The 15,105-nt window shown below is 39.0% G+C and overlaps 1 protein-coding gene across 1 annotated transcript in view; it reads left to right on the top strand.

The window, feature by feature from the left end:
* The window catches only part of LOC308239277 (vascular endothelial growth factor receptor kdr-like), a gene marked incomplete at both ends in the record, with an annotated part of 686,009 nt that overhangs the window by 375,440 nt on the left and 295,464 nt on the right, over positions 1-15,105 (top strand). Inside the window, 4 exons of the mRNA XM_080652065.1 lie at positions 1,041-1,248; positions 3,022-3,119; positions 4,524-4,646; positions 4,751-4,862. Of these exons, the coding sequence (XP_080508191.1) occupies positions 1,041-1,248; positions 3,022-3,119; positions 4,524-4,646; positions 4,751-4,862 (541 nt within the window). The remainder of the gene's footprint in view (positions 1-1,040; positions 1,249-3,021; positions 3,120-4,523; positions 4,647-4,750; positions 4,863-15,105) is intronic.

The following is a 15,105-nucleotide window of genomic DNA, read 5'->3' as shown; positions in this document are numbered from 1 at the left end:
GGGGAGGTAGGGCATGCATTTATATATCTAATACAGCCTTGAACTCAATGATCTCTTCAGCATTCTTCTGGCATTGGCTGAAATTATATCATTGGTTAGTGTCACCCTCAGTTTAAAACATGACATCCAGAGTAGTTAGATTGCCCAATTCCCATCATGACTTTATTCTTTCATAGACATCAACTTGAGCTCTCTAATATTACATGAAGCTCTGGGAGCTTCATGAAGCACCTAGGCTGGCTCTGGGAAAAAGAATTTTTTAAAATATTAAATGTTAGTGTGACAAAATTTCAAGTGTACAATTATAAGGACCTTTCATTTGGGTAATTTCCAGCCCTGAGGAAATGGTCACGGGCATATGTCACCAACATGTCAATATTCCCCTCTTCTCACTTTTCTACTCTCTGTAGATGGACATACTGCACTGACCTTTTCTCTGGAGAAAGGTCAGCTGCCTCTATTTCTCAAAGTACTGCAAAGCACTGTGCCATTCACTGCTTTATTTAGAAAATACCTGACTTTTTTTATGAATTCAGAAAAGAACCCCCAGAATCTAGGGTGTCATCTGACTTGGTATTCTGAATCCAGCTAGCAATTTGCTAACTCAAACCACAAGTTCTTCCTCTACTCTAAATTTAGCAAAAGTACAAGGAGTAATGGTAATTAATTAATAAGAGAGGGTGTCTTCTTTTTATGACATATGATCAATTTTAAGCACAGAGCTCAGGCACTTTGGGGGTACCACATGCCACCAAATATACTGGCTCCGTGAAAGCCTGCTGACTTGTTGGGCAAGGAAACTTCTTCAACAGCATATCTGGGATGTTTCCTCTCAGCAGGGATTAGTCAACTGACATTATAGAGCATGGAACAGAACCCTATACTAGTAGTCAGCATTCTCAGCTTCCGCCAAGCCTTTCTGTCTGAGCAATTTCCTTACACCTCCTTAGACTTCAGTTTCCCTAATGGAAACAAAGGGTAGGACAGAATTGATAATTTTTAAGTCTCTTTCATCTCTGAGGATCTATTTAAACTTTCAGGTCCTACTCAATCTGGATAAAAAGGTGAAGATTTCTCATGATTCTGACTGCAAGCCCACCCAGCTGATTAACCACCGTCTAGAGAGTGTGACTAGCACAGGAAGTTCCGCCAGCTCTGGTTTCATTGAGGACAAGAGCTATAGTGAATCTGACGAGGAGGAAGAAAGTAGCCGCCACCTTCTGGGGGTCACAATAACCCACCGAATAGGTATGTGGGGTAATTTTCTGACTAACACTCAAGGCTATTAGAGGTTTGAGGATAGGGTTTGGTTGGGAGAGTAGGCCCCTTCCCAGAAAGGTTATACCGGGGGTTGAGGGAGGTGATCCAGAAAACCATGTCTTCCTCTGTAACTGTTGATATGCAGCTTGGAGGACATTTGTTTCTGAACTCAACTTGCACTTCTGTCAGCAAACAGAAGTAGTTTACAATGACAGTCTCCAACATTGGTCTATCTTTTCAGTTTCCAAAGCACTTTCCAATAAATTATTTCCTTGAGCTTTATAACTTACCTGTGAGATAAATAGGTATGCTTATATCCATTTGACAGAAGATAAAACTGACACTCAGCATAGGGATAATATAAATTATACTTAACATATACTGCCTGATAGTCAAAATATTTAACAGATGTGTAAGGTATTGATAAATGGCTGTTGCTATGTAAACATTTTACAGATATTAAAATATTTAACAAATATTGGCACAGTTAATGAGCAATCAGAATAGATGCCTGATGTAGCTCTGGAACAGGATCATGGGGTATCTGGATCATGGTAAAATCTGGGCAGGGATATGATAACTGCAGTAGAAAGGGCACTTGGAGAGCTTGTAAGAATAACTATTCACCAATAAAAATAGATTTTTTTACATATTTTTTCTTTATTGATTAAGGTATTATATATGTGTCATTATCCTCCTATTGCCCCCCACCCCCCACTCATGCCCTCACGCCCCTATTGTCTGTGTCCATTGGTGAGGCTTATATAAGCAAGTATTATAGGTGCACCAGCATGTACCATCTCAATATTGATCTGGCTCAGCTAACTAAGAGTAGGCTCAGGTAGCCTACTTCTTTCCATGTTACCCTACACACCTGGTTTGGACTGACAGGTGAAAGCATTCACTTTGAGTTACACTTGTCTTATTCTGCCTGACACTGGCATCCACTGGTGCCCCTGATACTTCTGGTTCTGTTCCTCTTATTTTACTTTTGGTCACAAATAAACTGTGTCTGGATTCAATGCATGATGGGCCATATACTGTCCTGAGAATGAGAAGATTGGGGTTTTATTACTGGCTCTACCACTGATATAATTTGTGACCTTGGATAAGTTATATCTCCTCTCTAGGCTTTACTTTCTCTATTTGTAAAATTACAGTAGATATCTGGACTAGAGTCTTTGTAAAGGCCCTTATAATCCTAATATATTGCTGGTAGAATATCAGAAAGAGCAGAAGGAATTTTTGAACTTTGCATCTATTAACCTAAATTGGGGGAAAGTGATCTAGCAAAGAGTGTGGTATATAGTGACCAAGCATTGTGATTTTAAAAACTCAGACCTGTTCTGGCCATGAATTATGGGAATTTCCTAAAACTTTCCAAACTTTGGCACCCCATATATATCTTCCAGATTATCTTTTGCACCCAGAATTGGCAACAAAATCTGGAAAAATCATATATTCAAAAAAATTGTTTTTGGGGGGAGAATAGTCAAGGTATGAGCTGTTGAATCCCTAAAGATGATCTTATAGATTATTTTGCTTCAGAAGAGTATATGCCCATCATTTAGAAAAACACAAGAGGTCATAGTAGAGTAAGATCAGTCAAGGTCCTGTTGTCAAAAATTTTGGCCTCCATTTTGCAACCTTTTATGGAAGGCAGGTCTTTCTTCCTATCTCTTCCCTACTGCTATTTCTACAGACTTATGGAGAAGTTTTCAACCTCTGGCCTTTTTCTCCAACCTTCTTTCACTTCTCTAGATTCAAATAATCTTTACAAGCACCCCCTCACCTTGGAGGATCTGATCTGCTATAGCTTTCAAGTGGCCAAGGGCATGGAGTTCCTTGCTTCCAGAAAAGTGAGTGTTTATTCTTCCTTTTCTTTCATTTTTACTGTTTAACAGGGGTCCTCAAACTTTTTAAACAGGGGGCCAGTTCACTGTCCCTCAGACCGTTGGAGGACCAGACTATAGTTTAAAAAAAAACTATGAACAAATTCCTATGCGCACTGCGGGCCCAGGATGAGTCGGCTGCTAAGCAGGACAGGCAGCGGCACCCGGCGGGCCGGATAAATGTCCTCGGCAGGCCACATGTGGCCCGTGGGCCGTAGTTTGAGGACCCCTGGTTTATGGAGGTAGGGGAGGTAGATTTCCATGATACCAGTATCCATAATAGCTTGTTTGTCTTTCTTTTTTGAATTGTTCTTTGATTAATTCATATATGTTCAGACAGCTACTCATCTGCCTACCTACAGTTGTTAGGGACTTACTTTTCAAACTCCAATCTGAGAGATGCCTGGAATATTTCATTCCAGTAGTGTAGGTTATTATATATTGGAATAAATATTTTCAGCAAATATATGTTGATTGCTTATTATGTTACCTATATTAACAGCTGGAGATACAGACATTAAATATACTAATTCTTTTTCCTAAGAATCCACTGATGTAGACAGATACTATATATAACAAAATAGGTTGGATCCTATGAGAGAAGTATGAAATAAGTGCTTTGTGACTATATGGAAGGAAGTCTAGAGAATTTATTGTCTTTTCAGAGGACTTTGTATTTAAGCAATATCATGACAACTTGAAAACAAGGAAATTTTCTATAGTTCTCAAGACTAGAGCATAGGATGCATGGAGGTGTGGGGATGAGGAACTGTAGCTAAACAGAGAGCTTGACATTGATTATAAAAAGCTTTGAACATCATACAAAGAAATTTGAACTTTGATGGTTTCCAATCACCCCAAAATAAAAGATTTTAAGTAGGAGCAAACTCAGGTTTATGTTTAAGGAATTGGACTTTAGGACTAGAGTGGACCATTGAGTAGTTCATGGGGCTAGGCTAGAGGCACAGATAACAGTTAGGACACCATTGCAATGGTTCAAATGAGGGAAAGGAAGGGTCTCTGTGACCCATGTTACTAGCAGTAGAATGCATTGGAAAGAATAGATTTATGTTCTAGGGTTCATAGGACAAAACATATTAGTGGTAGCCAAATGGGAGGAATCATTCCATGTAATGGAGATTCTGCCCACCCAGCCAGATTTCAGAACAGACCAACTCATCAGTCTCAGTAAATTTTAGCTTAATCACATTTTCTCAGGCTGAGCACTTCTAAGACACTTCCCTGTTCTGAATGTTAATTCCTTTCCCCTCCATACTTAGTACCCAGCATTTCTCCTTGCTGAGAATCAGTAAACCTGTACCATCCTAGGGTCTAGCAATTATCTGAGCCACATTTGTCTCTTTTCTTTAGTGTATTCATAGGGACTTGGCTGCTCGGAACATCCTTCTGGCTGATAATAACATTGTGAAGATCTGTGACTTTGGTTTGGCCAGAGACATCTACAAAGACCCCGACTATGTCTGGAAAGGAGATGTAAGTGCAAGGTTCACTGGCACAATGCCCTAAGCTCAGGCTCTTGGGCTCTGTTGGTGTCATGGATGTTATTTTCATGGCTCTCTCCCATTTTGGTTTTCTAGGCAAGACTCCCCCTTAAGTGGATGGCACCTGAAGCCATTTTTGATAAGGTTTATACTACTCAGAGTGATGTGTGGTCATTTGGCGTCTTGCTGTGGGAAATATTCTCTCTGGGTAAGTGTATCTCTTTATGGCCACTCTCTCACCATTCCAAGTCAACACTGACTATAAGCTCAGACCTTAAAAGACCTTGCTCTGTGGATACAATGGAATCAGAGAGAAAATCATTGTGACCAAGAACCAACGAAAACTGTCTCATTCTTTTTCTGATTGATCAAATTTACTGAACAAATTTTTTTTGAGGACCTATTATGTGCCAGGCATTCTAAGTGCTGTGGATTCAGTGGTAAACAAGACAGATGGTACCTCTGCCACCATGGAGCTTGCATTCTAGTCAGAATAGACTGACAATAAATAATTAATAAATAACATACGGAAATTTTTTTTTCAAGTTTACAAAAACTTTAATAGTACAAATTATACAGATTGCAGATTATCAAAAGATCAACTCAATAAAATCCACATTAAAAAAAAAGGACAAGCATAAAACAACCCAATAACAATGAAAAGAGGAAAACAACATAAAGGAGATTCATCAACAAGTCTCTGAAACTTAAAACTGGAGACAGATGGAAATAAGACTCTTATACAATGCACTCATCCACTTTTGCCTCATCTGTTCCGGGGCTTGACTCCTGATCACATTTCTTATCTTTATCATGTAGCCGGCCATTTTCTTGACCCTTGAATTTTTGGTTTTCTTTTTCAACTGAGGATCTGGTCTCCTCATCCTCCTTATTTTTCAATGTGGGGAACCTCAATTCCTTGTCCTGACTACTTTGTTTTCTTTTTGAGAACGGGCTTTAATCTCCATCAGCCTTTTTTATCCCCGTTATTATTTGAACTATTATGATCAGGATTTTTAGAGCACATTTTCTTCTTACCCTCAGAAATTTCTGTGTGAACTCTTACTTTCTTTTTTTTCTTTATTCATTAAGGTATTACATATGTGTCCTTATCCCCCCATTGCCCCCACACACCCCCACTCATGCCCTCAACCCCCTGGTGTCTGTGTCCATTGCTTAGGCTTATATGCATGGATACAAGCCTTTGGTTGATCTCGCTGCCCTACCCCCACCCTCCCCTACCTTCCCTCTGCGGTTTGACAGTCTGATTGATGCTTCTCTGTCTCTAGATCTGTTTTTGTTCATCAGTTTATGTATTTTTTTTATTGTCTAAAGATTTACATATGTCTCCTTTTTCCCCAATTGAACCCCTCCCCCATCCCTTCCCAGCCCGGGCAAGCCCCCACTGCCCCAGTGTCTGTGTCTATTGGTTACGCTAATATGCATGCATATAAGTCCTTTGGTTGCTCTATAACACCTTTCCCCTATCATTTTTCTTTAGATCGATCTATTCTTGTTCATCAAATAATGTTGATCATTATATCCCACATATGAGTGAGATCATGTGATATTTATCTTTCTCCAACTGGCTTATTTCACTTAGCATAATGCTCTCCAGTCCATTCATGCTGTTGCAAATGGTAAAAGTTCATTCTTTTTAATAGCAGCATAGTATTCCGTTGTGTAGATGTACCACAGTTTTTTAACCCACTCATCTGCTGATGGGCACTTAGGCTGTTTCCAAATCTTAGCTATTGTAAATTGTGCTGCTATGAACATAGGGGTGCATATATCCTTTCTGATTGGTGTTTCTGTTTTCTTGGGATATAGTCCTAGAAGTGGGATTACTGGATCAAATGGGAGTTCCATTTTTAATGTTTTCAAGAAACTCCATACTGTTCTCCACAGTGGCTGCACCAGTCTGCATTCCCACCAGCAGTGCACGAGGGTTCATTTTCTCCACATCCTTGCCAGCACTTGTCGTTTGTTGATTTGTTGATGATAGCCATTCTGACAGGTGTGAGATGGTATCTCATTGTTGTTTTGATTTGCATCTCTTGGATGATTAGTGACTTTGAGCATGTTTTCATATATCTCTGGGCCTTCTGTATGTCCTCTTTCGAAAAGTGTCTATTTAGATCCTTTGACCATTTTTTGATTGGATCATTTATCTTCCTTTTGTTAAGTTGTATGAGTTCTCTGTAAATTTTGGAGATTAAACCCTTATCAGAAATATCATTGGCAAATATGTTCTCCCATGCAGTGGGCTTTCTTGTTGTTTTGTTGATGGTTTCTTTTGCTGTGCAGAAGCTTTTTATTTTTATGTAGTCCCATTTGTCTATTTTCTCCTTAGTCTCCATTGCCCTAGGGCAGTGGTCGGCAAACTGCGGCTCGCGAGCCATATGCAGCTCGCGAGCTGCGGTTTGCCGCTCTGTTGACTAATGAGTTTGCCGACCACTGACCTAGACTCTCGATTCCAATAATTACAGGCTGTTGTTGTTCCTTGTGATTAAACCCCTATCCCAGTGGTTGGCAAACTCAGTCAACAGAGCAGCAAACCGCGGCTCGCAAGCCGCAGTTTGCCGACCACTGCCCTAGGGGCTGTGTCTGTAAAGATATTGCTATGACATATGTCTGCTTTTTTGCTGCCTATGGAGTCTTGTAGGATTTTTATGATTTCCTATCTTACATTCAAGTCCTTTAGCCATTTTGAGTTTGTTTTTGTGTATGGTGTAAGTTGGTGGTCTAGTTTCATTTTTTTGCATGTATCTGTCCAAATTACCCAGCACCATTTATTAAAGAGACTGTTTTGACTCCATTATATGCTCTTTCCTCCTTTGTCAAATATTAATTGAGCATAATGGCTTGGGTCAATTTCTGGGTTCTCTGTTCTGTTCCATTGGTCTATATGTCTGTTCTTGTGCCAGTACCAGGCAGTTTTGAGAAACGTTGCTTTGTAATGTTGCTTGATATCTGGTAATGAGATCCCTCCAACTTTGCTCTTCTTTCTCAGGATTGCTGTGGCTATTCAGGGTCTTTTTTTATTCCAGACTAGAGGCCCAGTGCAGGAAATTCTGCACGGTGGGGGAGGGGGTCCCCCAGCCCAGCCTGCACCCTCTCTAATCCGGGACATCCCTCTCACAATCGGGGACCACTGGATCCTAACTGCTCACCTGCCTGCCAGCCTGATCGCCCCTAACTGCCCCCACCAGCCTGGTCACCCCTAACTGCCCCCCCTGCTGGCCTAATCACCCCCAACTGTCCTCCCCCACTGGTCTGGTCGCCCCCAACTGCCATCCCGCAAGCCTAGTCGCCCCTAACTGCTCCCTGCAAGCCTGGTCACCCCTTAATGCCCCCCATGCTGGCCTGGTTGCCCCCAACTGCCCCCTGCTGGCCTGGTCACCCATCACTGCCCCCTCTGCCTGCCTGGTCGCCCCTCACTGCCCCCCCCCACCAGCCTGGTTGTCCCCTACTGCCCCTCCCGTGGGCCTGGTCACCCCACGCAGCCTGCTGCTCAGTCGTTTGGTTGTCCCTTACTAAACCCTTGTCGGCCTGGTTGCCCCATGCAGCCTGTTTGGTTGTCCGTTCATTTGCGATGATTGCTTAGGCTTTTATATATATTTAGATGAATTTTTGAAGAGTTTGTTCTAGATCTTTGAAATATGCCGTTGGTATTTCAATGGGGATTGCATTGAATCTGTAGATTGCTTTGGGTAGTATGGACAATTTAATGATGTTGATTCTACCAATCCATGAACATGGTATGTTCTTGCATTTGTTTATGTCTTCCTCTATTTCTTTTTTCAATGTCCTGAAGTTTTCCAAGTACAGGTCTTTTTTTATATATATATTTTATTGATTTTTTTACAGAGTGGAAGGGAGAGGGATAGCGAGTTAGAAACATCTATGAGAAAGAAACATCGATCAGCTGCCTCCTACACACCTCCTACTGGGGATGTGCCCTTTCAGTCCGCAGGCTGATGGTCTATCCAATGAGCCAAACCGGTTAGGGCCAAGTACAGGTCTTTTATGTCCTTAGTTAAGTTTATTCCTAGTTATCTTAATTTCTTTGGTGCTATGGTAAATGGGATTTTTTGTTTGTTTGTTTCTATTTCTGTTAGTTCATTATTGGTGTATAAAAAGGCCATAGATTTCTGGGTGTTAATTTTGTATCCTGCTACATTGACAAATTCATTTATTAGGTCTAGTGGTTTTTTGATGGAGTCTTTAGGGTTTTCTATGTATAGTATCATGTCATCTGCGAATAAGGACAGTTTTACTTCTTCATTGCCATTTTGCACGCCTTTTATATCTTCTTCTTGTCTGATCGCTATGGCTAGCATATTCTGTACTATATCGAACAGGAGTGGTGAAAGTGGGCATCCTTGTCTTGTTCCTGTTCTTAGGGGAAATGAGTTTAGTTTTTGGACATTGAATATGATGTTGGTTGTAGGTTTGTCATATAAGGCTTTTATTATGTTGAGGTATGATCCTTCTATTCCCACTTTGCTGAGAGATTTTATCACAAAAGAGTGTTGGATTTTGTCAAATCCTTTTTCTGCATCGATTGATATGATTATGTGATTTTTGTCTCTCAGTTTGTTTATGTGATGTATCACATTTATTGATTTCTGGATATTGTAACATCCTTGAATCCCCAGAATAAATCCCACTTGGTCATAGTGTATGATCTTTGTAATGTAATGCTGAATCCTATTTGCTAGTATTTTGTTGAGAATTTTAGCATCTATGTTCATCATGGATATTGGCCTGTAGTTCTCTTTTTTTCTGGTGTCTTTATCTGCTTTGGGATTAGGGTAATGCTGACTTCATAGAAAGAGCTTGGAAGTATGCCTACCTCATGAATTTTTTGGAATAGTCTGAGGAGGATAGGTTTTAGTTCTTCTTTGAATGCTTGGGAGAACTCCCCTGTAAAGCCATCCGGACCAGAGCTTTTGATTGCTGGAAGATTTTTTATCGCTGCTTCAATTTCTTTAGTAGTTATCAGCCTATTCAGGTTTTTTTATTCTTCTTGATTGAGTTTTGGGAGCTTGTGTTTTTCCAAGAATATGTCCATTTCATCTAGGTTGTCCATTTTGTTGGAATATAGTTGTTCATAGTATTTTTTCATAATCGTTTGTATTTCTGTGAAATTGGTTGTTACTTCATCTCTTTCATTTCTGATTTTGTTTATTTGGGTCCTCTCTCTTTGCTTCTTGGTGAGCCTGGCTAGAGGTTCATCAATCTTGTATATCCTTTCAAATAACCAGCTCTTCGTTTTATTGATTTTTTGTTTCTTGTGGTTTTTGTTTTTGTTTTTGTTTTTGTTTTTTGGTCTCTATGTTGCTTATCTCCTCTGTAATCTTTATTATTTCCTTCCTTCGGCTTACACTGGGCTTTTCTTGTTGCTCTCCTTCTAAGTCTTTGAGTTGTAGGGTTATATAATTTATTACCATTGTTTCTTGTTTTGTGAGATAGGCCTGTAGAGATATGAACTTCCCCCTCAAAACTGCTTTTACGGTGTCCCATAGATTTTGGATTGTTGTGTTTTCATTATCATTTGTTGCCATGATGATTTTTGTTTCTTCTTTGATTTCTTTGGTAACCCAATCGTTGTTTAATAGCATGCTATTTAGCCTCCAAGTGTTTGAATTTTTTATTGTTTTTATTATGCTTAATTTCTAGTTTTATGCCATTGTGATCTGAGGAGATGCTTGATATGATTTATATCTTCTTGAATTTGACAAAATTTTGCCTGTGTTCCAATATGTGGTCTATCTTTGAGAATGACCCATGTGCACTTGAGAAGGATGTATATTCTATGTCTTTGGGGTGAAATGATCTGAAGATGTTAATTCCAACTGATCTAGTGAGTCATTTAGGATTGCTGTTTCTTTGCTGATTTTTTGTTTAGAGGTTTTGTCCAGTGGTGTTAGTGGGCTATTAAAGTCCCCTACTATGAATTTGTTGCTGTCAATCTCTCCCTTGATATCCTCCAGAAGTTTTTTCATGTATTTGGGTGCTCCTGTATTGGGTGCATTATATGTTTACCAGAGTTATATCTTCTTGTTGAATTGCTTGCTTTAGTATTATGAAGTGGCCTTCCTTATCTCTTGTTATGGCCTTCACTTTGAGGTCTTACTTGTCTTATGTAAGTATTGCTACCCCAGGTTTTTTTCTTATTTCTATTTGCCTGAAAAAGCTTTTTCCATTCCCTCACCATCAGTCAGTGTGAGTCCTTTGTTCTGAGGTGGGTTTCTTGTATACAGCAGATATAAGGATCATGTTTTCTTATCCACTCAGCTACCATATGTATTTTGATTGGGGCATTTAATCCATTCACATTTAAAGTGGTTATCGATAGGTACTTGTTTGTTGCCATTTTTATTCTTTGGGCTTGTGTTCCTTCTTCATGTCCTTCTTCTTTTTACAGCAGACACTTTAGCAATTCTTGCATTGCTGGTTTGTTGGTAATAAACTCCCTTAGTCCTTTTTTGTCTGTGAAGTTCCTTATATCCCACTCGATTTTGATTGATATCCTTGCTGGGTACAGTATTCTTGGATTCAGACCCTTTATTTGCATGACTTTGTATATTTCTTTTTTTTTCTTTTTTAATTTTTTTTATTAAGGTATTATATGTGTACATACCTTACCATTGTCCCCCCCACCCACTCCCATATATGCCCTCACCCCCCAATGTTTTGCATCCGTTGGTTACTCTTATATGCAAGCGTATAAGTCCTTCAGTTGATCTCTTATTTCCCGCTCCTCTCCCTAACCTTCTTGCTGTAATTAGACACTCTGTTTGATGCTTTACTGCCTCTGTGTCTATCTTTTTGTTCATCAGTTTATAATGTTTTTCATTATCCCCAAATGAGTGAGATCATGTGGTATTTTTCTTTCATTGACTGGCTTATTTCACTTAGCATAATGTTCTCTAATTCCATCCAGGTGCCTGCAAATGGTAATAATTCCTTCTTTTTATGTCAGCATAGTATTCCATTGTGTAGATGTACCATAGTTTTCTGATCCAGTCATCTGCTGACAGGCACCTAGGCTGTTTCCAAATCTTAGCTATTGTAAATTGTGCTGCTATGAACATAAGGGTGCATATATCCTTTCAGATTGGTGTTTCTAGTTTCTTAGGATATATTCCTAGCAGTGGGATTACTGGGTCAAATGGGAGTTCCATTTTCAGTTTTTTGAGGAAACTCCATACTGTTCTCCACAGTGGCTGCACCAGTCTGCATTCCCACTAGCAGTGCACGAGGGTTCATTTTCTCCGCATCCTCGCCAACACTTGTCATTTGTTGATTTGTTGATGATAGCCATTCTGACAGGTGTGAGATGGTATCGCATTGTCGTTTTGATTTGCATCTCTCAGATAATTAGTGACTTTGAGGATGTATTCATGTATCTCTTGGCCTTCCTTCTTTATTCTTTCAAAAAGATTCTATTTAGGTTCATTTCCCATTTTTTATTGGATCACTTATCTTCCTTTTATTAAGTTGTATAAGCTGTCTTTAGATGTTGGAGATTAAACCTTTATCAGTGATACCATTTGCAAATATGTTCTCCCATACAGTGGGGTTTCTTGTTGTTTTGTTGATGGTTTCTTTTGCTGTGCAAAAGCTTTTTATTTTGATGTAGTCCCATTTGTTTCTTTTCTCTTTGGCTTCCGTTTCCCTAGGGGCAGTATCAGTGAATAAGTTCTTTTAGCATATGTCTGAGATTTTGCTGCCTGTGTATTACTCTACTATTTTTATGGTTTCCCATCTTATATTTAAGTCCTGTATCCATTTTGAGTTTATATTTGTGTATGGTGTAAGTTGGTGATCTAGTTTCATTTTTTTGTATGTATCTGTCCAATTTTCCCAACACCATTTATTGAAGAGAATGTCTTGACTCCATTGTATGTTCATGCCTCCTTTGTCAAATATTAATTGTGCATAGTGGTTTGGGTCGATATCTGGATTCTCTATTCTATTCCATTGACCTATATGTCTGTTCTTGTGCCAGTACAAGGCTGTTTTGAGGACAGTGGCTTTGTAATACAGATTGAAATCTGGTATTGAGATCCCTCCTACTTTATTCTTCTTTCTCAGGATTGCTGTGGCTATTCAGGGTCTTTTTTCATTCCAGATGAATTTTTGGACAGTTCTTTCTAGGTCTGTGAAATATGCCGTTGTTATTTTAATGGGGAGTGCATTGAATGTATAGATTGCTTTGGGTAGTATGGACATTTTAATGATGTTGATTCTACCAATCCATGAACATGGTATGTTCTTCCATCTGTTTACATCTTCCTCTATCTCTTTTTTCAGTGTCCTGTAGTTTTCCGCGTATAGGTCTTTTACCTCCTTGGTTAGGTTTATTCCTAAGTATCTTAATTTTTTTGGTGTGATGGTAAATGGGATTGCTTTTTTAGTCTCTCTTTCTGTAAGTTCACTGTTGGTGTATAGAAATGCCATAGATTTCTTGGCATTAATTTTGTATCCTGCTACATTGCCGAATTCATTTATTAAGACGATTAGTTTTTTGATGCAGTCTTACGGGTTTTTTATGTACAATATCATGTCATCCACAAATAAGGACAGCTTTACATCTTCTTTTCCAATTTGGATGCCTTTTATTTCTTCTTCTTCTCTAATTGCAAAGACTAATACTTCCAGTACTATGTTGAACAGGAGTGGTGAGAATGGGCATCCCTGTCTTGTTCCTGTTCTTAGGGGAAATGGTTTTTGTTTTTGCCCATTGAGTATGATGTTGGCTGTGGGTTTATCATATATAGCTTTTATTATGTTGAGGTATGATCCTTCTATTCCCACCTTGTTGAGAGTTTTTATCAAGAAAGGGTGTTGGATTTTGTCAAATAGTTTTTCCGCATCAATTGATGTGACTATGTGAATTTTGTCTCTCAGTTTGTTTATGTGATGTATCACATTTATTGATTTATGGATATTGTACCATCCTTGCATAACTGGGATAAACCCAACTTGGTCATGGTGTATGATCTTTCTGATGTACTGCTGGATCTGATTTGCTAGAATATTGTTGAGGATTTTGGCATCTACGTTCATGAGGGATATTGGCCTGTAATTCTCCTTCATTGGGTTGTCTTTATTTGGTTTTGCTATTAGGGTGATGCTGGCTTCATGGAAGGAGCTTGGAAGTGCTCCTTCCTCTTGAATTTTTTGGAATAGTCTGAGGAGTATAGGTTGTAGTTCTTCCTTGAATGTTTGGTAAAACTCTCCTGTGAAGCCGTCTGGCCCCGGGCTTTTGTTTGCCAGAAGTTTTTGGTGACTGCTTCAATTTCTTCCATAGTTACTGTCATATGGAGCTGTTCAGATTCTTCCTGATTGAGTTTTGGAAGGTTATATTTTTCTAGGAATATGTCTATTTCCTCCAGGTTGTCCAGTTTGTTGGAATAGAGTTGTTCGTAGTATTTTTTAACAATTTTTTGTATTTTACCGGGATCTGTTGTTATTTCACCTCTTTCATTTCTGATTGGTGAGCTAGAGGTTCATCAATCTTGTTTATCCTTTCAAAGAACCAGCTCTTGGTTTTGTTGATCTTTTGTATTGTTTCTTTGGACTTTATGTCATTTATCTCCGCCCTGATCTTAATTATTTCTTTCCTTCTGCTTACACTGGGCTTTTCTTGTTGCTCTTTTTCTAACTCTTTGAGTTATAGGGTTAGGTAATTTATTACCATTGTTTCTTGTTTTTTGCAGTAGGCTTGTAGAGCTATGTACTTCCCTCTCAAGACTGCTTTCGCTGTGTCCCATAGATTTTGGATTGTAGTGTTTTCATTGTCATTTGTTGCCATGATGTTTTTTATTTCTTCCTTGAACTCTCTGGTAACCCAGTCATTGTTTAATAGCATGCTGTTTAGTCTCCATGTGTTTGATTTCATTCGGTTGTTTTTATTGTAGTTGATTTCCAGTTTTATGCCACTGTGGTCTGAGAAGATGCTTGATATGATTTCTATCTTCTTTAATTTGAAGAGACTTTGCCTATGTGCCAACATATGGTCTATTTTGAAAATGACCCATGTGCACTTGAGAAGAATGTATATTCTGAAGCTTTGGGGTGAAATGTTCTGAAGATGTCAATTAATTCCATCTGGTCTAGTGAGTCATTTAGGATTGATGTTTCTTTGCTGATTTTTTGTTTAGAGGATTTGTCCAATGGTGATAGTGGGGTATTAAAGTCTCCTAATATGATTGTATTGCTGTCAATCTCGTCCTTGATATCCTCCAGGAGTTTTTTTATGTATTTTGGTGCTCCTGTATTGGGTGCATATATGTTTACCAGAGTTATTTCTTCTTGTTGGATTGCTCCCTTTAGTATTATGAAGTGGCCTTCCTTATCTCTTGTTATGTCCTTCACTTTGAGATCTAATTTGTCAGATGTAAGTATCTCCTACCCCAAGCTTTTTTTTCATTTCC

Source organism: Plecotus auritus (assembly GCF_963455305.1).
Source record: "Plecotus auritus genome assembly, chromosome: X".
Lineage (NCBI taxonomy): Eukaryota > Metazoa > Chordata > Mammalia > Chiroptera > Vespertilionidae > Plecotus > Plecotus auritus.
Note: the sequence above shows the minus strand (reverse complement) of the source record. Positions and strands in the feature narration are given on the sequence as shown.